General features: G+C 37.9%; 1 protein-coding gene across 4 annotated transcripts; it reads right to left on the bottom strand.

Annotated features, from left to right (window-relative positions):
- Window positions 1–1,858: 1,858 nt before the first annotated feature.
- Window positions 1,859–27,365, bottom strand: TIAL1 (TIA1 cytotoxic granule associated RNA binding protein like 1). 4 transcript variants are annotated; one of them, XM_019555962.1, is made up of 13 exons: window positions 27,156–27,365; window positions 20,514–20,610; window positions 15,458–15,607; window positions 15,138–15,192; window positions 14,661–14,748; window positions 12,684–12,759; window positions 10,305–10,413; window positions 9,912–10,007; window positions 9,724–9,808; window positions 9,314–9,437; window positions 8,668–8,807; window positions 4,893–5,012; window positions 1,859–2,223 (listed from the first exon to the last, which is right to left on the bottom strand). In XM_019555962.1, exons 1-13 carry the CDS (start codon window positions 27,182–27,184, stop codon window positions 2,190–2,192), a joined length of 1,203 nt encoding a protein of 400 aa, XP_019411507.1. In that variant the 5' UTR covers window positions 27,185–27,365; the 3' UTR covers window positions 1,859–2,189. The 4 variants fall into 4 exon arrangements, with proteins under 4 accessions (XP_019411507.1, XP_019411506.1, XP_019411508.1 ...); XM_019555961.1 differs by having other exon boundaries at window positions 4,915–5,012; XM_019555963.1 differs by having other exon boundaries at window positions 4,915–5,012; window positions 15,458–15,556.

Raw genomic sequence — 27,365 nt, 5'->3', positions numbered from 1 at the left:
GATTGTGCATTTTTTAATTTCTTTGGAAAAAACAAAAAGAAAGCATTTAAGATGCTATGGGATGGGCCAGGAAATATGAGTCTTCACTCAGTTCTAAATAGCCATACTACAACTCTTTAAAAAAAGTATTACAATAAACTATTTAAAGTGGGGAAGTACAGGATTAATCAAAGTAGCACTGCAGCTATAGTTACTATTTTCAAATGTAAGCAATGCTTTCTCATTTCATGACTTATAACCAAAGCAACACTTACATTTTCCATTGTGTACTTGTATTTTAATTATTCAAGTCAGCATGCATTTAGACTATTGCTTTAATGACTCTGTATTTAGATCAGGACCAAGAGGCTGTGCTTTCTATGATCCGTTTTCAAGTGCCAGATGTATAGTTGAAAGACCAGAACTTCAACTGATTCTTTAGCCACACTGCTTTATACATTTCATTGAGCTGGATCAGAGTTAATTCAGAGGAAAAATCTGTCATTTCAATGCGATCTTTAAATTTAAAAAGTTCAGGCAATTATTTTATTATTTTAGTTACACCAGTGTAAGACTTCACTAAAGCCAGAGTGGTTTGTACACCTTTAATGTGTAGACCTTACAAACATACTTCCAGTTGCTTTCATTTCAAAGTCTGAGAAAAATCAGTTTCATCATTCTGGCATAAGCATGGAAACAAACCCTTGGAATTAGAAAGAAAAAAAAAAAGGCTTTTCAGAGTTGGTCAATTAGATTCAATATATATTGGCTAATATATGAAGCCGGATAAGGACCTTTGGGTGCATCTTTCAGCCATCTAGTAATGCATCTTTTCATGTAGCAAAAATGAGGATTGAAGAGATGTACATGATCACTGTTAGACAGTAAGGAACATTCAACTAGGCATCTGCCATTATCATGGGGTACTGCATATAATCAAATTGGAATAAAGGTGTCAGTCAGCCTACAATATTTTCTTAATAATGCTACAAGAAATTAATTATTTCATCCCTAATGCTTTTGTATCCCTTGTGAAAAAAGTTATATTGAATAAAGCATACTGTTGACTTGCCCAATTGAAAAGTGCATATGGTACAAGATAAAACATTTTACTACTGACCAGGCAATAGGTATACATGATAAAAAAGGGATTCTATAGCACCATTCAGAACTTGCAGTTCAATGCATTAGGAGCTAAAGGTGCTCACCGAGGAAATCTTAAATAGATAACTATACTATTTTCTGTTGACTGCTTCATTTGCTACAAAAATACATGAATGAGATGGGAGAAGTGGTTTGACAATGAAGCCATCTCAAAACCTTCATAAACGAATGAAAAGGGACATCTTGCAGATCAAAATTTTGATATATATTCTAATATTATAAAAGCCTACATCTGTCTGTCATACTTTATCCTCACTCTAATTGGCTGACGGAAACAGCCAGAGTGCTCCATGTGTGGGGGAGCGCCGCCATGATTCGAAGCCATGCTGAAGACTGGACAGAGCGTGGGGGGCCAGCAGCGCCGGCCTTGGTTCCCTCACCCCGCTCCCTGCAAGAGGTAGAACAGTGGCAGCATGGGGTGTTAGATGGCAGCTCTCCATCCCACCTGTTGTTCTTGACAGGCAGGTGGCTGATTGACATATATTTGAAGAGTCTGGGAATTAATACGCAGAAGGAGGCAGAAGTAAGAGTTCTGCATACAACTTCAAACTCAGCAACTAAATATTTCAACACTGCGTTTTGCATGAAATAAAATTTTTACTTTAAATTGTGTGCGTCTTATACAAATGCATAGTTTTTCAAAAATCAGATCTTGTGTACTCGCTATCAATTTACTGTAAAGGAAGAAGGATTTAACGAATGACAAAACAGGATAAGCCATTTATCATAGTTTGCTTTTATTGAAACATTTTCTGCAAATGTGGATTACAACCTTGCTTAAGGTTGCCCCACCAATGTCAGCCATGATAAACCAATGATTTCTGAAATCCAGATCCTAGTGGCAAGGGGTTAGGTAATGGTCAATTGCTGCAGCTAGAGCGTGTCAGATTACAACAGTGTAACAGCATCATTCAAAAAAGCAATATGGTGCAAGAGGCTCTTTGGTGCCAAAAAATTAAACTGTCAGTGATGCACTTATGAATTCTATTGCTTTCTTCTCAATCAAAGCATTAATTCTTCTTCACAGTGCTACAGAATTACAAGCCTCAAGACACTGGAAACTCTTGTAGCTTGAATAGTCTGCAAAGAAATATCACTGTTAAAGAAAAGATGTATAAAAACAGTTGGAAGCAACCTAACTTAACGGAGAGATAAGGATATCATGCGTCTCATCCTCCTACACACAGGTCAGCTAGAGCCCATTTTCACAGTGGACATATTGCTCTTCTCATTTCAACCAGACAGTTCTGCATAGTTAAGTCTTGAAGAATCACTGGCTTAGCTTTATGCCCACTTTTCATTGAGTATTTGTGGCAATACACCCACAGCATCTAAATATTCAGTAAACTCATGAAAGAGCCGTGCTCAAAAATCACAGCATACAGCCAGAACACATCAATAGTTTTACTACTTAAGTTATTTCAACACCTAGAAATAAGTAGAAACCCCACACTTCACATGAAAGTGAAAGATATAAACCCTAAAATAATTTGCAAAGTCATGTCTCTGATGATCCATGAAAGGTTAAGGTTCCTTTTACCGGGTAAGCATTATAAAAATTCAGACTTGTTTGTGAAAATTTCCAAACTACAATGTATAGCCGATCCTCGCTTAAAAGATATACATATATACACAAAATTTATAGAAATGCAAGATTCTTATAGATGAGATTTCTAGCTTCAGCAGAACAATAGTAAGTACACTGTAAAGAAGAAGCAAAGAGAAATAAAGGGCCAAGTTCTGCCATCACAAGCACTTGTGGTTTCACACTGACTTCAGTCATTATTGCATGCCTAAGGTGCCCATCACAGTTGCATGAATGTTCCTGCAGGTATAATTTAGCCCACTGATAAGATGCTCTTTCAAAACTTCTCCCCTTCAACCTGACCTAAGAGGTAAGGTGCTATAAGCAGAGAGGAAAAAAAGCCCAAAGGAATCACCTGATTTTCTAAAGCATTTAGATGTGTAATCAGTTATAAAACTTGGCTAGATTTGTAGTGTTAAACTGCAACCTTCCATTTCAAAGTCCTAGTCTACCTTGAAAAACACACAGAATGTACTAAAATGCAGAGATTCTCAAACACTTTCAAAACTCTAATCCAAAATTGTGAGCAACGTTCCATTTTTTATGCAAGTTTACTTCACTGGACTACTGTAGCATGTCCTACACTTTTATATCACGGTGCCTGTCTCAGTGTATTCAGGTATACTGCTGAAACACGTGCACCCCCTAGCTGTCACGGGTAAGAGACAGTACTTGTATCTAACTTACATTCATTTTCAACTTCAAATTTATTGAGGCAGTTTATATCAATGTATCCATAAAATAATTCAGAAATAACCCAAGTATACCATTTAAACATCTTCATGATTTATCCATTTACACACTCAGTACACAAACAACCCAGCCTCTGTACAGGTTCGTCACATGCAAACCACCCATGAAGACAAAAACTTTAATTAAAAATAAGTCACAACTCAGTGTACTGTTTCAACTGCATCTCCATTTACCAAATGGCACATTGAATATCTTCTAAAATAAGATGTTTTAACAATCTTGTTAAAAAATTCTTGGGCAAAATATTTCTAGACTTAAAAAACATCAAGATTTTTCAAAACACTCAAGATACTATACAACTTATATTAACCTTGAAATCGGTTTACAAGGTTGTTAACCAAGGTATTTACATACCAAATAATGAAAAGCAAAAAATTCAGATTTCTAGTGACAAAAGGTGATGCATTAAGGATTTATGAAATTAAAATTAAGGCTCTTTGTATAGTAATTTATGTAACTTTACATAATAGCCAACTTTGGAAATGTCAGTCTTGCACATTCTTGTCAATCTACTGCATAAAGCAGTAGAGTATATTAAGTATTACTCTGAATAATTACATTGCTACTTCTATGTTTAAGCATGCTTTTGAAAACATTGTAATTATGAAATATTTACAATGTGTAGCCTTCAAATTTTATGTAAAAGCTCAAGTATGTCTGCCTGACTTAATACAAACATCATACTTGCAAAAACATTTTGCTTCTCAAAATTAAATGCAAAATGACTTAGTTTTAAATAAGTAAACCAGATTTGAAATGTTTTAATGTGCCTGAATGTGGACAGCAAAAGGTCACTCATAATTCAGACAGTACTGTTTTTCACCCCTTATTGAACTAGATTTCTGTTTCTCCAAAGCATATAGAAAATTAAATATTTTTAAAAAATAACTTCATGGCTACATATGATTTCTGAGTGATGTCTTCATATTAGTTGAAAAAGCAATACTGTCTTACCGGGTGTGATGGTTGGTCCACAGTTAATTTCAGGATGTATGTTCAACTAAAAACCACTTACTGTATTTCAAATGTCTTTTCTCTTAAAAAGCACAGTGATGTAAAACACTGAAGACAGAACAAAAAAATGGAATGGTAATCTAAAGATCAAATGCATTAGCCATTTGTTCTACTATATCAAAATTTGTAGTCAGAATTGTCTTTATTGACTTTATTTTAGTTTTTGTACACAAAGAAAAAACATGTTCATATCCGTCATGAACAAAAACTTAAAAAGGCAGAACTAGAAGACATTTGTGTCCTTCACCAAAGCAAAGCTGTGCTAAAGGTTCCAAACATTTCCATTTTTTAAAATAAATATTTTCTTTTTCCGGTGTCTACATTCCAGTCCTCAGAGTGTCACTGGAAACTGAAGCCTATCATGAAATACACACTTTTAAACAGAGTTCCAGCTCACTGTGTTTGGTAGCTTGCCATACCATATCCAGCTTGGTTAGGTATTACAGGAGCACCTTGTCCCTGGGCAGGCTGAGCACCAAATCCACCCATCCAGGCAGCAGCAGCAGATGGAGATTGGCTTAAGAAAAAACAAAACAAAAAGTGAAGTTTATAAATAAAGAGATACAAAATCTGATATTGCTTCTGTTACATTTTAACTCCTGCTGAGTACAAGAAAGATCCCTAAAGTCTTCATATAGGGGAGCATAACAGAGGGTAGCAAGTTTTAAAAGTCCTAAACCATGCCTGGCTCTTAAACAAAAGCCAACAGCTTGGGAGTATGGACTGGCATTCATTTATCCCCCTAGAAACTGGGAGTGTTGGTGTTCATGCAGTTTCTTCTGAAGGAACTTGAGGAAGATCTTTCCTGTGCATGAAAATACATGCAGGAATCAATGCCTGTACATTTCTCCTGCACCGCTCCTCCTGGGAGAAAACGCTTCTCCCAACATCCCCCAACACAGGTGACCCTGATGTGGGGAGGGAGGAATGCAGGAATAGAGAAGATGCTCTACTGTTCCTGGTTGCTGGGAGGAAAGGAGCAACAGGTAATTGTTTCCCCTCACATTCTCCAGACCAGGCTAAACCCAGTGGGGTGGCAGTGGTGAGGAAGACAGCTGCTGCTTCACTCTTCTCAGGGATGAGGGTCACCCTTGTCTGGGAATGTGTAGGGAGCAGGGGCAGCAGCTGCAGGCTGGAAAACCTCCACACTGCCCCTCTCACTAAGACTTCCAGTGCTGCAAATTTCTGGAAAATTTGCACTGCCAGGAAAGAATGCCTGCAAAGGCCACTAGTTTCCACAGCTAGAAAAAGCATGATTTGAATACCTGAATGAAGTTAGTGCTTAGTCCATCTTAATTAATTACACCCATTGAGAGAGCTGTGAGAAGCTTCAGTCTCCGATTCGATTCAGAGGAGATTCGGCTCAATTTGGTGGCCGAATCTAGTCAGGAGACCCATTAAAAGGTTCAAGTTGAATCCAAAGCTTCCGAATTGATTCAGAAGAGATTCGGATCAGCTGGGAAGAGGCAGGCACAGCCGGGCAGCCACAGGTCCTCCCACGGCTACTCCAGTTGTGCCTGCCTCTCCCTGGGCAAGGGGAGCTGTGGAAGAAGCACCCCATGGTTGTCCTGCCTGGCCCCAGCCTAGTCCCAGCACTTTAAAAGAAAGAAAACAGATCCCTGCACTCACCAGCTATATCAGGAGCTGTGGAGGCTCTGGGGCATCCTGGCAGAGATCCCCTATCACTGCTTCCCACCAGGCCCTGCCTCTAATGGCCCCCCTGCCTGGTCCCAGCAGCACAGGAATCAAAAAACAAACAGAACACAAAAAACCTGCACTGCACTCACCAACAGTATCAGCAGCTGTGGGGGCTCTGGGGCCACGTGGCAGAGACTCCCGCACTCCCCCACTGGCCAGTCCCAGCAAATTAAAAAAAAAAAAAAAAAAGCCCTGGATTCACCAGCTCTGGCAGCAGTGACTGGGGCCTCTGGGCACTTGTGGCAGTGCCCCCAACCCCGCGCAGAGTGGGACAACATGGCATGGGTGCAGCGGGGCTTAGCAGGGTACTGCATGCTGTCTGGGTGCTGGGGCCGTGAGGTGCCAGGCTCCAGCTGACATGTGGAGCTGCCCCAGCTCCCAGACAGTTCGCAGCACCCTGATGAGCTACACTGCATCTGCACCATGAGGCAGCTGCTGTGCAGGTACCAGGTGGGATGGGGCAATCCCCACTGCCCCTTGCTGCGCAAAGGAAGGGGGGGTGTCTGCCACAAGTACCCAGAGGCCCTAATCACTGCTGCTCCAGCCAATGAGTGGAGGGCTTTTTTTTTCTCTTTAAATTGCTGGAATGTTGGGGGTGGGTAGGGGGATTGGGGAGTGGCAACTGTGCGGGGTGGGGGGTCTCCCATGTGGCTCCAGAGTCCACACTGCCAGTGTGTGAGGTGAAGTTTTTGGGGTTTTGTTTTTTATTCCTGGACTGCTTGGACTGGTCAGGGGGGTCATCAGGGGCAGGGGCTCTGCCAGGATGCCCCAGAGCCCCCACAACCCCTGCTGCAGCCAGTGAGTATGGGGCATTATTTTATTATTTATTTGTTTGTTTGTTTGTTTTTAAGTGCCAGGACTAAGCTGGGGTCAGGCGGAGGATGGGACCAGGCAGGGCAGCCACGAAGGCTTCTCCTGCAGCTCCCGCCACCCAGGGAGAGGCAGGCACGGCTGGAGGAGCTGCAGGAGAACTTGCAGCCACCTGGCTGTGCCTGCCTTTCCCTGGCCGATCCAAATCAGCACCGAATCTCTGATTCCAATTCAGCCAAATCAAATGAGGACAGTGATTTGACTCACCGAATCGAATCACTGTCCTCCAAATCAGCTGAATCCGAATCAAATACTTCCCTATTTGCACAGGCCTACCTATCCATTACATGTTAAAACTAAGTTTTCCTGACAGCCTTGTTTAACTCACAAGTCATCATTCAGTTCCTTTAAATAGCTGTTAGCTCCTTGTTAGCCTCTTCAGTGCAACTTAACATTACCAAGTCAGTAATATATACTGCACTTTTCCTATTAAGTATGAAAAAAATTACAACACAACATAGCATCGGGAAAAAAAGGTAATTCAACAGTTCTCTATTTAGCAAGGGAATGCACCTATTACATAAAAGCCTGATGCAGCTCCTACACGCTGTTCTACAAACTTACCGAAGTTTCTATGTTTTTATTTTAAATGGAAATAGCACTGCAACAGTCAGCCTGTAGCTACTTTAATAAACTGAAGATTTTCATGGAGAAAAACAGTGGTATATAGCAAAGGTGACCTTCTTAACTGATTTTGTAACAGGAGTTAACATTAGTTCTAGAACTATGACATTCCAGTCAACATCAGCCGTAAGACAAAAAAGATGGGCATAATTTAAGTGCTTTGGTGGGAAGAAGAATGCTAACAAGTCAATGGTGAAAATGCTACTGTCAAGTCCTGTAAAGCAATGGTGCTTAATGTTTCTGGTGAGTCTGCTGCATGGCAAGGTCATGTTATCTGGTCCATGGGGTTCCCCACAAGTCCAAAAAAACATAGTGGTGTTGGAGCAGGAGCAGCATCAACTGCTGCAGAGCTCAAAGAACCTCATCAATTCACACTGCCAAACTTTCAGACTCATGGGGAGACGCACAGACTGAATAACTCAGCTCTGCAGGCTGGAACCGGCACACAGGCCATATTTTGAGCACTACTGCAGTAAAGATATTATACAATTAAGACGATTTGAACTTGCAACCTTATAAATCCTGTGTAAAGGATATAAAAATGTCAGACACACAGCTGTTAGCCCTCAGTTAGCATCTTATCAAATAAATGGTTCTGAATCGCACAGCATTACAATTCTTTACGAACACCCTAAGCTATGGATTTTTTCAATGCCCAAAAAGCCATCTTCAAGTTTTCCAACTCAAGTTTCAGAAAGCTCTGGCACAGCTAATCAGCCAAAGTCAAGTATAGAAGCCACCTTTAATCTTGGAAAGTTCTTGTGCACAGCACACTAAACCAATTTTAAGTCACAATGCTCCAGCACTCTCTCCAGAAGACTTAAGTCTCTCAACACACAGACCTTGGCTTGAAAAGCTTAAGCCAAGATCAGTGCTGATGCTAAGAACCCTGAAGTGGGGAGCACTGCAGATCTAGAATTCCTACAGAAGTATTTTAGAAGTATACTTTTCAAGCTTTCAAGACACGTATAACTACTTACTCTACTCCAAATCCCTGTTGATTCCATGCTTGGCTATACATTCCATATGATGGTACTTGCCACCCGTTAGCCATGTATTGCCCATACTGCTGAGGATTTCCATACACTTGACTCCACTGTCCCCACTGACTGTAGTCCACCTAAGGAAAAAAAAAAATCATGGTTCTATAGACATAGTAAGTTATAAGTTATAAGTTTGCTAACAAGGTCAAATATTTAACCTATGGAATTAACCATCCTGGCTGAAATCAGTTTTTTAGTTTTAACAGAAAAATAAGGAAAGTTTTAACAGAAAAAATTGCTTCTGCAATACTGGAATTAAAATCAAGGTTACATTATTAAACTAGTTAGCTGGAGCTTTATCTAGTCCTCATAACTATAACGACTAGATTTTTTACCCCCAAAGTTACTCCCACACTTGAATCAGACAGAAGTGATATTTCAGCAAAACCACAAGCCCAACCTGATCAACTAGGTTACATAAACAAAGATGACTAAACATGTGATTTCACTAAGAACTTTACTATCTAATTCAGAATGATTCACGAACGAGTGATGATCATCTAATGGAGCACATCAGTTTTTATACTCCATTATTTCTGTGAAACACTAAACAAATTTTCCTAATAGGTTAAATTTTAGTTACCTGTTGGAAGTTTTTAGTCATGTCAGGGGATTCTTTACCCCAATAGCATTTAACAACATGTCCTTCAATCGTAGTTCCATTAACTGAAACAATTGCATGTGCAGCACTTTCGTGGGTTGAAAACCTGGAGAGGACAAACAGAAATGAAACCCATACTACTCTGACAAAGTTTTAATTTAACGTTAAAAGCCACCATTGCAGGAAATGGACATAGCTTGTTTCAACTATGACAGTCTTTATAGGCCTTCATCTTCTGAGATCCAAATGCATAATGAGATGTTTAAAGCTCCAAATTTTCCTATGAACATATACTTTAATAGTGACAGTATTTGGAGCATTTTCAAATACATATTACCTAATGATGCATGTAAGAAATTAAACAGTAACTACAGTTTCAATAATAGCCTTACCTGACAAATGAGTAACCTTTCTCTGGAAAAACTCTTATTTCCATGATCTGTCCAAACGGTGAAAATGTTTGTCTCATAAGTTGATCTACAAGAGATGCAATGTTTTTCAAACAAATTATTAGTGATTTTGGTGCACAAAAAGAACAAAAAACAAACAAAAACCCCAAAAACGAGTGAAATAATAATACCTGTTAATCCAGAGGCAATTCCTCCACAGTAAACAGTACAATTTTTTGGACTTGACTGATTTACTACATCTTCAAATCTCAGTTGTTTTGTGCTATCTATATTTAGAAGGAAAACAAAAAACACAGAAGGCTCAAATCTGTTTTCAATTATTTTGTACAGAATTATACATTTGGCGTATGCATCCTACGTTTATAAAAAAAAAAAAAATCAGTGGAAAAAACCTACAGTGGACTTGATTCATGAGGCCTTTAAGGGCTGAATATCAAATATTGTGAATTAGGAATGAAGTGAATTTGGTTGTTACACTACCCCTACACAAAAATGTTACATCGTTGATACTAAACAGTCATATATACTCAAGAGCAATAATAGGATAACATATGAAGTCTTACTTTCTTGTGTACTTTTAGGTGCTGGTGGTTTTCGTGTTGCCCAGTTAGTTCTAATCTGACGGCCTCCCAACCACTGGCCTCCCATGTGCACAATTGCGTTTTCTGCATCCTGAAGGAGAGCAAAATAAAAAAAATTTCAATAAGTGTGAACAAGAGAGATGCATACAGCCTATTACTTTTGAGAATTAACTTAGTTGTCATTAGGATCAATTTATATACAAAAGCAAGGCCACTTACTACTCAAGTTTATCCAGCATTCAAGATAAAGAAGTTTCAGCATAAAAAACTGCAGTACAGGAGTTCTCCACTTACCTGATACATGGCAATAATGCGTAACATGTTGCGAGTCCAGGTTTAATGCTTATGGCTTGGATTGTAACCAACTCTGGTTATCGGCATATCGGTTAAACAGATAAACCACTCAAATACAAAGCATCTTTTTCAGGCCCACTTTCTACTTTGTAACTTAACTGAACTCCTGTGGTTAACTGCACAGTAATTGTACCCTAAGTAATTAAATATATTCCATTTAACTGGATGGAGAGTGAAGGGGGAGCAGCTGTGAAAGGGCTGCTTTAGAAGCCTACAAAAATGAGGGGAACTAGTCATTTTAAGAATTGCTAATACCACAACATTGAAAGTGTAGTGTACTTAAGCAACACCCTTTAATTGAATTCAGGTAAGTGCATGGCCTTTTTTCAATCCTGAGGCTCTGCTATGGAACACAGGACAAAGGTTGAACTGTATGTTAAGTGCTGACACTACTTGTAATGGGGCTCACCACTAATAACCATTATAAACAGAAGTTAATTGTGAGAATGATTTTTTTAAAGAGAGAAGCAGTGCATGCACAAGTTGAAAGGCTCTATCTAGTAGGATCTCCCTAATGTTATGAAGATGATGCAATGCAAAGAAAGTGGGAACAAGTAGAATAAAAGGCTGGGAGGAATTTAAAGAGAAAACAAAGGGCAGTTAGAGATTACTGACCCTACAGTGTGGTAAACACTTTCAAGAGGTTCTAGCTACTTTTTCCTCCCACAAAGAAGAGTCACTAAACACCTTGCAGGTTGGACCCAAAGTCCCTTAAGGCAAGAGTGAGAGTCTTAAATATGATCTAGGAAGGGGAAGATAATTCAAGAAGAGCAGGATAGCACACCAAGTCATTTTAGAATAATTAATTTTCTATTAAGAGAAAAGATAACTGAATTGCAAAAGATTTAGTTCCTATGAAAAAGAAGAAAAACACTTGAATTCTTGTTGGTTGGTTTTGTTTTGTTTTTTTTGGGGGGGGAGAGGGGGTGTTACAAGAGACCCTCGCCATTCGTGGGGGATATGTTCTAGAGATCCCCATGAATGGACAAATCCACGAATACCGCAGCGCTTCTCAAAGTGGTGGTTCGTGGACCAGTGCTGGTCCGCAAGCCACCAGTCACCAGTCCACAGCGAGTTGTCAGGAAAGAAAAAAAATATATTTTCAGAAGCATACACTAATATGTTGTAGTGCCACAGTTCGTACGTTCCAACACTCCAGGTGACATCATGTCGTGCGAGGTGAGGAAAGAGAAAGAAACAGCCAGTCGCGCATTTGTGTAGTGCTGTTACACGCAGTTGCTGCCACCGGCTAAACCAGGCACCGGTCCCTGGCCCGCTGGAAAAAAAATTGCTGGTCCGAAACAGATAGTTTGAAAAGCACTGCTGTACTGTACCGATAATAGGCTAGGATAAACAGGAAGGAGACTGGAATTGCAATAAAATGCTAACTAGTGTTTTATTTCCTGCTCTAATAAAAGCCTTAGCTGATACTGCAACATACTGAATGTAAAAGTATCACCAAAGCATAATTACAAAGTGTCATCACACTGCACAGGGAAAGAGTGGGTTGGCACGACGCACCACGAATATTTGAAATCGCAAATCTGTGAATAGCAAGGGTTTCTTGTATTTTTTATTTTATTTTATTTTTTTTATGTGGGGGGCTTAACTGAAGATTGTTTTACACTAAATTCAACACCTATTTATCTCTAAAAATACCAAGCTTCAAGCTGATGGAAGTTGTTACTGGCACCGCACTTATACTATCAAAGTAAAAGTCAATTTCACTATTTCTCCTACACTCAGTTAAATTTCAAAAGAAAACCAAGCCCTTGGGTAAAGGCATCACAACGAAAAGGAACGTTTTTTGTTTGTTTGTTTTTTTAACATGCCTGTAAAGTTACCCAAACTGGTAAAATTAAATTGATGGGGTCAGTATGTGCTACCACACTCAACTCCTTTCTTATGTATTCAAAATCATTCAAACTGCTGTTCCTTTAACGAGTGATCTGTATGAATATTGCTCCAACTAGAGATGAAGTTTAAAACTGCAATGTGACTACTCACCAGTTTGTTATAAAATGATACAAAACCATAGCCTTTTGATTTTCCAGTTGCCATATCTTTAACTACCCGTGCATCCCTGTGAAAAGAAGCACAGCTATATGAGGGAAATATTATTAACCTTTGAAATAAAAACTAAAAGGAACCACACACACTGTATTGTGAGCATAATTTTTTTCTCTTACAAATTCAGTTAGCCCTAAAACTATAGTCATTCCTGAACTCTCCCTATTGCCTCTTTACCTGTTAGAAAAAAGCAGTAGGACAAAAAATAACATGTAATAAACATGCAACCTATCCACATAACCTATACTGGCTAAAACTAAAATGTTCAAATTTTGAAGTTTAAAAAGGAACAGTTTCCTTTTCTAATATTCTATTGGCTAGGGTCGTCTAAGGTTTACTGTTCTATAATATTACTGTAACAATTCTATCTACTTTACCATGCATTCTCTAAATAGTTAAATGTCTTCTGCCTAGTGATACAAAATATATGAAATATTAAAAAATTGAAAAAGAGGAAAAAAAATAGGAATTAAAAGGCATACATGGCCTGTTAACAGATTTCTTTATTTTTCTTGGTCAATTCTCTACCATCATTTTGGAGTTTGGGCAGCTGTAAATTTTGAAAAATTGACATTTTCAGAAATTTAAGAAAGGAGAATAAAACTAACAACAATGCTAAGCACACCAGTACGAAAACAACAAATTTACACAGAAATTTTTAGTGAGTAAGTTAAAATGATTGGAAATATAGAACTGCACTGAATATAGAATGTTAAAATGTAAATACTAAAATATGTATATATAAATAATGTATAATAAGAATAAATAGAAATGAGAAAAAATCTACAACTGAGTTCCAGTGTGCACAGTTCCTTGCAGTTAGCCTTCAAGATCCTGTCCATTCTTATGAGCAATTCTGCAAAATAACCAGAATGCTATTACTTTTAATTGTGACTTGGACTTTAGAAAAACTGCAGGTCTCAGGTATAAATATAGATTGAGAAACAGAAGCCTGTATATTCTTTTTATATTGATTTTTAAACAATACTACTTACCACATTTAGAGATAAAAAGCAAAGTAAACAAAATAGCAGAAGGTAAGAAATAAGGTTTATGGTTCATTTAAAAATAAGCGCACAGAACAACAAGAGAAAAATAAGAATTTTTGTTTTTAGAAATATTTCGGCAAAGTAGTATAAAAATGTTCATGTGTAACTTTAAGGATTTTAAGAGAGACGATATAAGGAGATTAATGTACTTTTTTGAAGTCGCTAACTTAAAGACATACATACTAGCACTCCTTGCAATGTTCAATTAAAGCATATATTTTGAAATATGATCTCAAATATAATAGCTATGAAAACTTTAAAGATTTCTCTCAACTGGTAGAAGTGTGCATAGTACTGTAAACACAACATTCTTCCACTGACATATTGTAACTTTCAATTTATCCCCTCCTGGAAAGTTTTCATACTTGAGGATTTTTGTTTTTAACAAGACATGTTCACAACTTAAAACTCTACTAGTTATACCAGCTGTATCACAGAATTATACCCTAATTAACTGCTTGTCTGTTACCTATGCAAATTTTAGATTCAGTATACACCCCTTGAAATTTGCCCGAGTCACTATTCTGCAAACAAAAGTTGAACAAAATATTATTTATGCTAAAAATGTATTGCTTTAGTAACTGTTTGATTAGAAATATGACGGAACTTAGCATATAAAATCAGGTTAAAAGCATATTGCTTTCAACAAAGGGAAGACAAATTGTCACATAAAATTCATTTACTGTATTTATAAACATGCAAAACACAAGATGAAATGTAACACTTCTCACTGCCCACCCAATATAAAACTCTTATCACACAGAGAAATAATCTGAAAGAGATGAAGAAATATCATTTTAGAAAGAAGCAAACTTAATATAATTCTCCCTGACATGATGTTTGCAGTATTGATCATGATACTTACGATATTTTACCAAAGGGAGCAAATGCTGACTTGATGTCTTCTGTTGTTATTTCTGGACTTAAATCCCCAACAAACACATGGAAGTGATCTGAAAATAAAGGATTTAGTAATCAAATATTTAACTGTTATCTAGTAATTTAAATCCTTACGCCCTTCTCAGAAAAAGATACTTTGAGCTCAGCATTGGGAAGCCAGGAACACCCACATTCCATTTGATGTTCAACAGCAATTTAAACTTTCCATCTGAGTTTCCCAATTTGCAAAGCAGAGCAAGAAACAGGGAGAATTAGTAAGTAAAATGCCACAGATCTTAGTATGTCTGCTACGAAAACACTTGATGGGAAGGGATGCCACAAATCTTAGTGTTTCTGCTACAGAAACACTTGATGGTGAGGGAAACAATTTCATTTAGATGTATTTGTGACTGCAACTACATTTCTATACCGGTATTTTGTAATGTAACACTGCATTACTTACTGGATGTATCTTTTTTCTGGCTACTTGGTGTTGTTGCCCAGTTTACTTTGACCTCCTGAAAATAAGTGTAAGCTTTAGTATAAATTCATAAAACTACTGCATATTGTAAACTCATTCAAAGGCAAGTTACAAGGGTTAAAGCAGTACAAATCCTTCTATAATAGGAAACATCAGACTTTCGATTACCACAGCATACAGATATTTCTTAACTAAATACAGGGTACAAATGTTCAAAACGATCTTCACTGAAGTCATTCACTTAATAATTTAAGTATTTTACATTATTTTTCTTAAATCTTAGCTATTAATAGCCAACTTACCTTTCCCAAAATTTTTCTCCCATTCATAGCAGCTAATGCAGCAGCTGCATCTCTGTGTTCATAAAATTCCACAAAGCAATAAGGGTCATTGCTTGTATGCTGCAAAACAGAAAATCCAACAGAAGAGTTGACCCTTCTGCTATCGGGTTGCTGAGAAGAAAATCCAGGAAAATATATTACTTATAGCTAGAAATTTTAAGAATGATACTGCAATTAGTTTATGAACTAGCCTTTGAAATAACATTTTAAGAGTGTAAACTGGACCAATTTACTTTTTTTTTTTTTTTAAGATCCAGTCATTTTTGAAAGTTTAGTTTTAGAGAAAAAATACAGGATGTGCCAGATAGAAGCTGGTTTGTGTTGTTAAATGATTTCCACAAAAGTTAAAAAAAAAACCCTAAACATAAAATTACCTTAGCAATGACCTGTGGTGGGGAAACATGGATTTGGGGCATTCTCTGCTTCTTTAACATGTATAAAAAGCCTGAAAAGCTTGCTGTTCTCCCCCTACGGTTTCTAAATTTGTGTTATCCTTCTTTCTGTTTAACAAGACTCTCCCCACTCATTTGCCTGAATATTCTTTGGTAGATCACTGAACCAGAGCTAGAGCTCTCTCAGCCCCAATAAGGGAAAATGCCAAATTTTACAAACTCATCAAGATGCAAAATTAAGTTTAACACTGACTAAAAAGTTCTTTCCCACACTTCAGCTGATCAAATTTCTCTCTCCTGATACCAGTGATGCCATACATGCACTGTTTTCCAAGCATCTCGTCTGCCAGAAGAGATACTGTAGGTGATACCTGAATTGCTAATCTTAAAAAAGCAGATGCAAACAAAAACCTTGCAGACTTTCTTTATACACAGGGAAGTGGAGAAAAGCAGTATGATCTGTCCCAAACTGTCAGCCTTTTAACAAACAGTAAACAGCTAACAGCATAAAAAAAAATCACTAAGGCTAGGTACAGACGTTCAAAAAAACCAGGAGGTGGAATCAATCTTCATTACAGAAAACCAAGATTGTAAGTGGCAGAAACACACATTTGTCCTTTGGCAGTGGGGCAGGAGCAAAAATCTTTCCACCATTTTTAAAATCAGCCTGTGCACACCCAACTTCTGTTCTGTTATGGGTAGAGAGAATGGTTGCGTGTGCTGAACTGGTTTCTGATCACTTACACTAGTAAAGTGTAACGTTTATACCTGGCCTAAGTTATATTAAAGAAAAGCAGCAAATTTAAAATGAAAGGAAAGTTAATCAAGTGATAAGAACTGGGATATTCGCATTAGAGATATTTATGACCCAGGTTCAAAGAGCTTATAAACCAGCTAATTTAAAACAAAATAGGGAGACTGCTCTCATGCACAGGAAATTTCAGGTTTTTATCTGATGGCAACCCACTTCGTGCATGAGAGCATCTTCCCCAACAATATCAACAAACTAATGCCAGAATACAAAGAAATTTTGGCTTTTATACAAAATGTCCCAACATAGTTTCTAGCTGGACATATATATAGAAATCTATTAACACTTGACAGACATACACAGAGTCACCATTAAGGGGGCAGGAAAAGCCCTTTAAAAACCTCTCAGAACCGAGCTGCTCTTCACTTATGGAGAGTCAGCTGTAAAGTCTGAACCAGGGGTATATCAGGGTGAAAATAAAATATACCCGTCCCATTTTTACTCCCATTTTAAAGGGGTCATATTCCAGGGTATTGCTTAACAATGAAAAAGAGAAATTTTTCAACATAATTTCTGGTACTTCAGTTTTGGGTGTCCAATTCAAGATACCTTGAAGGGACCCAATTCGCTAAAAGTATGCAGCATCTACCCTATCGAAAAAAACAAGCCCTTTCAGTGGGTCTCAAGGTGAACACCTCAAATCTTCAAACACTGGACATTTTAGGCCAGGTCTACCAAAAGAAAAAGGAAGCAGGTACCAGAAAATAAGGGTAACATGCTAACTAAACCTTGGAAGAAAACTATGCATTGGTTTAGAAGGAATTATTTGGTGCCATCCTGACTGGTGGAGGCGAGAAGCATTGGGGAGGAGGACTTGAGAAGTCACACCTCAAAAGAGCTAATTTAGCATCCAAGAAAAGACGAGCAATAAACACTTATTAAAAGCAGGGACATGGGCAAGTGTTGTGAAAGCTGTAAATTGTATAAACTTTGTCAGTGCAGTGCCATTCTAGTTCTAGAGAAGAAAGTCTTGAACTTTCTGTGTACTTCATTTTCAAGGACCAAAACAGGAACTGAGGAGAACAAACAATTTTAAGCCACCTATTGTCTTAGCTAGGTTTTGAATTAGGGCTTTCCACAAGAAATACTTTACTAAACCACAAAAATTCTTTAGACTTTATACAGATTAGGATTTATATAACATGCCATTGTGAGTCCTCAAGCTTTTTGGACTCGAAAGACCACTTGTTAGATTCATGGAACATTGTGGAAAATGCCAGCTCTTCTTTTTTATATATTTCTGACTACAGAAAAATAATAAGAGCAATTCTTTTGCTGCAAAGAACTGAACAGGTCAGGTTGTTTTAGCACTATGATTCCTATTTGAAGTTTCTGTGACTTATCTTGTAAATCATACTTAACAGTACCAAATTTGCACAGGAACTCGTGGAACCCTTGAAAGGATCTCAGGGCACCCAGGATGCTGCAACCCCTGGCTCCAAGAAGCAGGGCAGGGGAGCGAGGCCAATGCTGCTGGCCTCGCCCCTCACTCAATTGCCACTGTCAAGGCAGCGCGCTGCCGCCACCTTCTGTCCAAACTGTTCTTGGAGCACTCTGATTGGTTGTTTCAGACAACCAACCAGAGTATAAACAAAGTGTTACAGACAGACAGACAGAATAAGGCCTTTATATATACAGAATTTTTAATATTATATCTATGGGAATTAAAAATTGAACTAGAATTCCTGGATTAATGTTTCTGCAGCACTAGTAATCCTTATCTCATTTTTAAGATACCAAATAGTGCCAATATTCAATCATGACAACAGCTGAAGATTAGGGAAAAGATACTACCTAGCCACTGATTAGATGGCAACAAAATCTGCCACCTTTGAGTACAAACTAACAACATTTGTCAGTCATGGATAGTGGTAAGAACCTAACCCAGTATCTTTAAAAGTAACTGATTTTCATTTAGACACCAAAAATGCATTAGATCTTATCTATTTGGACTGGAGTAAAGCATCTGTGATAGTGGTGTGAGAAAGTATTAATTAATTAATAGCCGACTGTGAGGTAAGGAAATAGCTCAAGAAGAAATGGCAACGTGCTTCACTCAAAAGGGAGTTATTGCACAGGAAACAGGTTATACTAAAGGGGGTTATATTAATAAGGATCTATCTTAGGACTCATTTTATGAAGTATTTTCATTAGTGACTGTAATATAAAAAGAGCATGCTGGTGAAGCTTGCTAAAAACACAAAGCTAGGAGGCAATTTCAACATACTGAAGATGAGATTATCATACAGTAAACCCTGGATAACCCTGAGGCCTGGATTAATAGAAATGGCATTTGATAGTACAAAAAACCAAGTCACACAGCTTGGCAGAAGTTTGTTACCATACTTTCCAAAAACAAAAACAAAAAAATCACATGCCCCAAATAAGCGAGAAACTTTATTTTCTAGAAAAGAAGAATGAAGAAAAAATTTTTTCTAGAGTTCTAGCTGCAAAGAGCATAGACAGAGCCCAATCTTCAGCTCATTCAGTCTTAATTTACCATTCATGTAAAAACTACACTTTTAACCCTTTCACAAGCTAAGCTGTAAGCAGCTCTTGGCTGCTCAGCCAAAAACTGCTACTATAGCTGTTGCTGAAGACTGGACTCCATGGGCAGATCCAGATTTATAAAGAGCTAAAACAGTCTGCAGGGCAGTGGAGAGAGTAAGAGAAAGACCAGGAATAGCTAATGCACAGGAAAACTGCTGAGGAAAGGACTGATTAGTGGACCATTAAAAATGAGAGCGCATTGTTAAGATCCATGAGTGAAGAGCAATTAGCAGGAATCAAGTAGACTGGGGCACAAAGTGAATCCCTCCACACTGCCTCAACAGAAATGCCACTGTGGCTGCAAGGGAACTGGTTTTAAACTCTGGGTGGAGCAGAAATCTGGGTGCCATCACATCAGTGCACCCCCACCCCCATCTGCCTGGCTAGACTTCACCTCTCCCCTCCAAGCGACTCCTGGAGGAAAGAGAAGGAAAACCCACAAGAACCATTTTACAGCATCTCAATACTTCTGTTCAGGACAGGGAAAAAAAATCAACTTCTCTGCTTAAGACACACATCCCCAGCACAATAAAATAAAAGGAGTCCTCCCTCTTAACTGGGAAGTCATCATTTGGAGACAAACAAGAAGAATCAACATACTAGTAGACGCTGGGATTACTTGAGACACAAGTATGATGAAGCAATGAAAGGGGTAAATGAGACCCTACTTGCTCAGACTGGAACAAGTGCAGAGGTTGAGTAGCAATGTCAGGTAAATGGAACGCCTAAACATTTAAAGGACACTAAAAGGAATGGGTTTGTCTAGACAGGCAAAATAAAGGCAGAGTGGGATGTGACTGCTGCATTTAAATACATCACAGGAGTAAAACACTAAGGAGAAAGGGGAGTTATTTAAGCTAAAATATAATATTTGGACAAGAACAAATCAGCATACACTGGCTGTAAATAAGTTTAGACTAAAAATTCAGAAATGTCTCTGACCATCGAGGGAACAAGGTTCTGAAACAACTTTCCAACATGAGTAAAGGAGGAAAAGAAAAAAGGAAAAAAAACCCCTTCAAACCTACTTTTCAAATGGAACTTGATTTAATGGAAGATTATAGGACAGAGATTCTCGCAGTAGCAGGGAATGGAATCAATGGTAGATGGGTGCCCCTTCAATAACTACATTCCTACAAAACCAAATGTAGTTTGCCAAGCAAACAAGTAGTACAGAGAGATGCTCCAAATCCTATCTATCTTCTGTATTTTTGTACTAAGAAGCTACACCGTATTTGATGCCATTAGATATTGAAAGTCTTACCTCTGTTATCATTTTACAGCTTTTGCACGGTCCAATCTGGCTGAATAATTGAAGTATTAGTACTTCAGTTACATCTCTGGAGAGGTTTCCTACATAGCTACATAAAAAAAAGAAACAGTATTTTAAAATCTAGCATCTTATGTTGTCATATTTACATAGAAATTTTAACCCCCTGTATCTTCCCTGTAAAAGCTCTTTTTAAATATCCTAACCTGAACAAAATACAGGATTTACAGAATAACTTAATACACATTATTTCAAAGTTCACACGCTTCCTAAATAGTAACACTTGCCATGCAACTTAGATCATGGAACTGGAAGTAGTTATGCAATACTTAATATTATTTTTACAAGCATGAAAACTCAAAAACAGAAGGAAGTGTATTGTGCAAACATCTTGGGAGAACCGATGTACCAGGCAGACATTTAAATAATATTTTACCACTTCTAAAGAAGTGATTATTTTATATTTTCAATAACAGCACACAACATATTTCTTGTAATTTTCAGGAACAAATTAAGATGCCAAATTACCTCACAATTAGAGCACTCAATTTTTCTATTCTCTTACAACTGCCATTTGGGGAGGGAGTGGGGGAAGTAGAAGACAGGGAGGGGGTAACAAAAACATCCAACTACCCAATGTTAAAGGTGTCTTACATTAGCAGGGTTTCATCCGACTGAACTGCAGAGCAAGGGCAAGAGACTATTAACTATTACAAGTTTGACCAGAAGTAATTGTAATATTACTAATAATCCTGTTTTCCCAACTGGTTCCTTTTTAAAGCTCAGGAACCTTTTAATATTTATATAGCCTTCATGCAAAAATCTAAACTTAAAAACCATTATCAGTTTTAGGTGGAAAAAATGTCTATAGCTACTGACACACTCCAACACAACAAGAAGCTAAATCTACTTTCTTCAGAATTATAAATCAACAAGAAATCTAGAATTCATCCACATGAAGATAAGATCAGGTTATGGAAACAACTGATAAAAATCTACCCTTTCAAACTCAAATCATCTTTCAACAATTAAAAGCAGACAGATTTGGAATGGAACTTATGAACTGTAAAATGGTATTAGGCAGGTATTAAAGTGGTATTTGTCATTCAACCTACTAATTTAAAAATAGAATAACATTCACTTAGTTTCGTTATCTTTAGATCAGACTGTCATAAATGTTAAAGGATTCAAGTGTGCTAGTAACAAAAACAGCTGGTGATCTGCCATTTTTTGAAGTCAATATTAAGTTAAATAAAAAGGTCCAAGTATCACAGTATTGTAAATAAAAGTTAGAAGTCTTTATTTAAGAAGTTACACCCCTCAAACAAATGTAAAGCAATCTGCCTTAGCTTGGGTAAAACTGAAGTCATGTGGTAACTGTAATGGTTCAGGAATTATGCAAGAGGAAAGGATTTCCTAAGTGATACCTTTTATTGGACCAACTGCATAGTTGGGAGAGTTAGACAAACTTTCAAATGAATGCAAGGCAGCCTTCCAAAATGAAGGGAAGATTGTCTTGCATTTATTCGAAACCTTGTCTAACTCTATCCCAACTATGCAGTTGGTTCAATAAAAGGTATCACCCTAAGAAATACTTGCATCTCATGTAAAACAAAATTCTGCTTTCAAGGTACTTTTACATTCACATTATTTCCTTTGTCTATTGCCTCAGAAAACTTGGGGGGGGGGGGGAGGAGACTCTCCCAATGCTACTTCCTTATTTTACAGCAACTCCAATAAATCAATATAACTTAGTTCTTGCATGAGCATCCTAACAAGAGAAAAGAGCAGAGATTTAATACAGTGCTAAAGTATTGTTTCATAAGAAGAAAACTTTTTTCCCCTTCAAAATGTCACACAGAAGTCTGAACTTTAAACTGGAATCTAGATTTTCTTAAGTGGCATTGCCTGGATACAAAATAACTTACCAATATAACATACTATAACATACATGCATAGTTAAAACAGAAGGTAGTACAAGATAAACGAGAAAGGTAGCATTCAGATAAACCAGAAACCTGGCTTCTTTCTTTGACTGTATAGATAATTATACAGCAACCAGATGCAAACAAACTGAATTTCAATTTCCTGCACTATTTTGTGTGCCACTGACTATAAATATGATCTACTTAACTGAACTGAAATTAAAATTTTCTTCTGGGTTACACAGCCACATCAATATGAATTATTGTGTCAATCTTCATAAATATACACCATTAAAGGTTAAGTTATTTTGCTTTGCTTCATTTCAGACCACACCTACCATTGCGCTCAGTGTTATATATTAATATGTATTTGATTCTCAAAATTACAAATAATGCTTCTTAACAAAGATTACTGATGATTCACCAAGTGGGGGGAAAGCACATCCAATTTAAATTTGGGGATCTTGGTAAATTCTAGATATGTAAAAAGAATCAGCCAAGAAATAGCCGTACATTTTTTTTTTTTTTTCCCAAAGCCACTATACTTTTTTTTATTACAGGAACTATAGCCAGTATTCGTTTCCTCTGCTGGCTATGCAGTACTAGAAGCTAATATCATTCCCAAATAGACTACATTATCTGTCATCAACTGCTGCTGCACAAACATGTGAGTAAATACAATGAAGTAATGTTGGCCTTATTTCCACTGGAAATTCAGGCAAGGGAATGGGGTAAGAGAAATTGTTTGCAATACAGAAAAGGGGAAAGCTCTATTCACATTCGAAAGTGTATACTAACAATATAAAAAACTATGAAGAATCATTTATGGAATTCCTTTCATGCTGAAAAAGATGAAGTCATTCTTCCAGTCATAGTATAATTTTTACTCCGTAATAATTTAACAAACTCCAGAAAAGAATCTTAAAATGGGTTTACAAAGCACCTTTTTCAAGATGATTTTAAGAATGTGCAACAATTCATGTCAGGTGTTTGTGCATGTACACATGTCTCTCAAATACTATTATGGGCCGACTGATTACTAGATCCGAAGGAAGTTTAATAGTATAGAGGCTCAAGAAGGAATTTTTAAAATTTGTATAAATATATACATAGATGGTTCCATCACTACACTATAGTGTTAGTATTACAAAGTTATAGTATCACTAATGCAAAAAGTTAAGAGAACACTCAAACAGACAAAAACAACTAAGGCTATCTACATATCTGAAACTGAAGTATCTGTTTCTGAGATCACTCTGCTACAGTATTATACACTCTCAGTCTACTATCTAAACAGAGGTTATAATTTCTGGAGAGCCATATATCCAGAGCAAGTTGAAGGTGAAGATTCAACCTTGCTAATGATTTCAGCGCTTTTTAACTATAGCCTGTATTACTGTCCATACAGGTAAGGTACTATGATGATCTGTGAACAAGTTCCCTGGATCAAATACTTGTGTGTAAAGTGCTTGAATATTTCAGTTAACCAGGATGAGACAGATATGCAAAACCTTAGAAATGGAATTTCCAGGTTGATGTTAAAATCACAACCAACTACTTGTAACCATCCAGCTGGCAGGGGCCAAAATTTTAATTCTAACCATGCCAGTACAGAGAATGTTAAATTTTATATTACATAATTAGACTATATCACATGAATTTGTAGTACTGTGTAATATGATGTTTGGGAAAACACAAGTAATTATAAAATACTACTGGATGGCCTGTCAAGCCTCACTCTGATACTGGCCATGGGATATAATAATTAAAATGTACAAAACCACAAAATACAATAGAAAAAAGGCAGTTACTATGCTCACATAGCCCGTCTCCTTACTTAATGAGACATCAATTCAGAGAAGGTTATAGCTTTACATATATATTAATAGTTGTGTGTTCAGTGCTACAGGTTTTAGTCATTTAAATGTCATATTAATAATACGCACAGTTTATCATTATAAACTAGAAGTAATTTTTATATAATCTAATATGTATGTCTCAATGCACTGTATTTTGAATTTTTCAGATGCATACAACTAGAAACTGGAACCGAGCCATATATACTAGACCTAGAATCAAACTCAAATGGAAAAAAAAGAGTTCTTTGTATACCCAACATTTTTTATTGGTAAGGACACCAGCTACATCTATAACTATTCCTTCTTGACCTGAATGAGTTCTTCCAGGTACTACCCTGAGGAAGCATAATGTGTCTTTAGTAACGTAGAGACAACAGAAGAGAAAAAAAGAGGCAACTTCTACCTTTAGTAGAACAAGAGGTCTAACAAAGTTTTCACAGAAATACTGCTACTACATCTCTGCCTTAGTAAGAGGGTGACATAAATCAACACTCCTAGTGAAGTGCAAGAAAAAAAGGAAAGCAATGCCTAGGAAATTCCCTGTACCTTCCAAAAATGGACACAGTCTATAGGAGACTTTGAATGAGAAGAAGTTACATTTCATCTCTGTGGCTTGGCTCAAAATTGAATTTAGGATTCAAACTTAACAGTCTCAACTTAATACCCGCAGAATCAGATTCTACACCACTAAATGTATTATTGGAGGGTGGGGTATGGGAGCTCAGTGTATACAGGCAACTTTCCCAAGACAGCTAACATAAAAAATGCACAATTTTAGAACTGCTCTTTTTGCACCCTAAAAAGTGTTGGAACTATTGGCAGGACATAGCCAAAACAAGACTTTGGTTTCTATCGCTTGTGATGATGGATAAGGATCTGATGGCATTCACAGTAACAAGTTTAACTCCAACTAATATTTCCATAACAAGAAATAATAACATTAAGTCAAAGAATAGTCTTACCAAAAAGCATTTGAGGATCTGAATTTTATTTCATTTTTTTCTAACTTAATATATCTTATTAAAATCCAACAGAAAACTAATTTTAGTCTCAATTAGCACGGCATACGTGGTTCAAGAATCTTTTCATTATACGACAATAAATGTTGACAGTGCTGTTCAGAATTCAAGTGTCACTGTATAGCAACAAACAAAAGTTCCCTCTTCTTTACACTGTCATGTGGAGGGTTATAAAAATAACAGGATATTGGACTGCTGTGAACAATACTTGGCTTATTGAGCACATGTATAGAAAAGCCAGAAATAAAGACAGAAAGAGGGTGACATGGATTTCCCAGGCCTAAGAACTTTCAGGTCTTAAGCCATGACAAAAGCATCACTACACAGCAGAAAGCACCATGACACCATTTAGAATACTGCAAAGAAAATGAATATTGAACATAATGCATATTTGAGACAAATGACTTAGCATCTAATCCTGTCGGGAGATTTCTGCCAATTAAAATACTGGCTCACAGATGGCTTTGGAAGAAAAACTTCCCATCAACAAAGGGTGTAACAGCAGCAGAAGGGAACACTTGAAGCTACATACTCTCCAACAACTGAAATGCTACCGGGGCATAGAACAGTAACATTTATTTTACTGGCAGAAGAAAAGGTAGATCTGTACCTTATAAACTAACTAAATCAGAGTTCCATAAGCTTTCCTATGCTTATTACTATTATTTTATTGGCTCTATAGTTGTGCAAGTTTTCAAAAAGATAAAATAACTAGTTTACCTGTTTTAAAAAAAGGAGCAGAGACTATTTAAAGACTTCTGCATGAAGTACTATCATTTAGATCCAGTAAATTTTTATTTAAACAAAAAAGTCATGAATATTACCACCCAAGCTGGTATTCTTAAACAGGCTTGTTTCTTCTGACTGAGCAATAACAATGATACCATCTTAGGCTCAGAATTATTTCAGGTCTACATTCTGTACGTCCAAGAGAAATCTTTGCAATTAAAAAACAACACAACACCTCACTTTACTTTCATAAATTAAACAGGTATCGTCACAAGTGAGGACTCACTCTCTCGCCGGTGTGAGGTTTCAGACATCTTAGTACAAATGTGATTTTTTTTTCCTTGTCAACAGAACAATTAAACTGACTATGGGTTAAACTAGGTCACTGCAAGATGCCTCCCTGTGACTAGCTCAGCTTCGGTGGCAGAAACCAAAACACATTTAGATTTCGCTCTTATTTCATTCTCCAGCTGGAAAATGCCAATACTTAACGTCTAAACTTCGCAGGGTCGGTATGAAATCCATTCACTAGCACTTAACAAAACAGGTACCTTTAGAAATGGCACCACTTCTCCTATTTTTATTCTTAGGAAAGAAAACTTCCTGGAAAGTCAGAATGAATCTGGTTCGCTGCAATGGAGATATTTAAAAATATCTTTGAGGCTTTCTCCTTCCTTGCCAAAAAAACTAAAAAATAGCAAGCGTCCTCTGAGCCCTTCGGGGGAGTCGAGCCCTTTCCCCCAAAGCTCATCCGAAGGGGCCGGCGATTACAGCGGTGCCAAATGAGAACAACATGAATCCAACCAAAGCGGTGGTTTGGAGGGAAAGAAAAGAAGAGACCCATAATTACCCGGGACGAACTACACGGGCTGAGTCATCACTTCGCAACGAAACCCACTGGGCGAGAGGGATTTGATTCCCCAACTCGTTCGGGGCAGGCTACCGGCCCTGCTGCTTGCACAACCCAGCGCGCGCCGGGCCTGGCCCGAGACACCGCCATCCCCGGCCCCGGTCCCGCTCGCACAGAGCCCGCAGCCCCCTGAACCTACCCAAAGGACCCCCCCTCCCCCCCTCCGCGGCCCCGCCTGGCCCGGCCTGACTCACAGGGTCCTGGGCTGCCCGTCGTCTTCCATACTGGTGCGCCCGCAGCCGGGGCAGGCGGGCGCTGGGGGGCTCCGGCGCGCGGCGGGAAGGTGCGGGTGAGGGCCCCGGCGCCCCGCGCTCCGTCTCGCCCCCGGCTCCGCAGCCCGAGCGGGACAGGGAGGCGGCAGCAGCAGTAGTAGCAGCAGCAGCAGCACAAAATGGCCGCCGCCG

The sequence above is a fragment of the Crocodylus porosus genome, unplaced genomic scaffold (genome assembly GCF_001723895.1).
Source record: "Crocodylus porosus isolate Cpor-Errol unplaced genomic scaffold, CroPor_comp1, whole genome shotgun sequence".
Taxonomy (NCBI): Eukaryota; Metazoa; Chordata; order Crocodylia; family Crocodylidae; genus Crocodylus; species Crocodylus porosus.
This window is presented reverse-complemented; position numbering and strand designations above follow the sequence as displayed.

What these genes read in the sequence shown, in the direction of transcription:
- TIAL1 (XM_019555961.1), bottom strand. Translation starts at nt 27,184, where the DNA reads ATGGAAGACGACGGGCAGCCCAGGACCCT. An exon ending in CAACAGGGATTTGGAGTAGA is followed by an intron (nt 5,013 to 8,667) that starts GTAAGTAGTTAT and finishes TTTTTTCTTAAG; the next exon opens with CCAATCTCCATCTGCTGCTG. An exon ending in ACCTAACCAAGCTGGATATG is followed by an intron (nt 2,224 to 4,914) that starts GTATGGCAAGCT and finishes ATTTCTTTGCAG; the next exon opens with ACTATTCAAGCTACAAGAGT.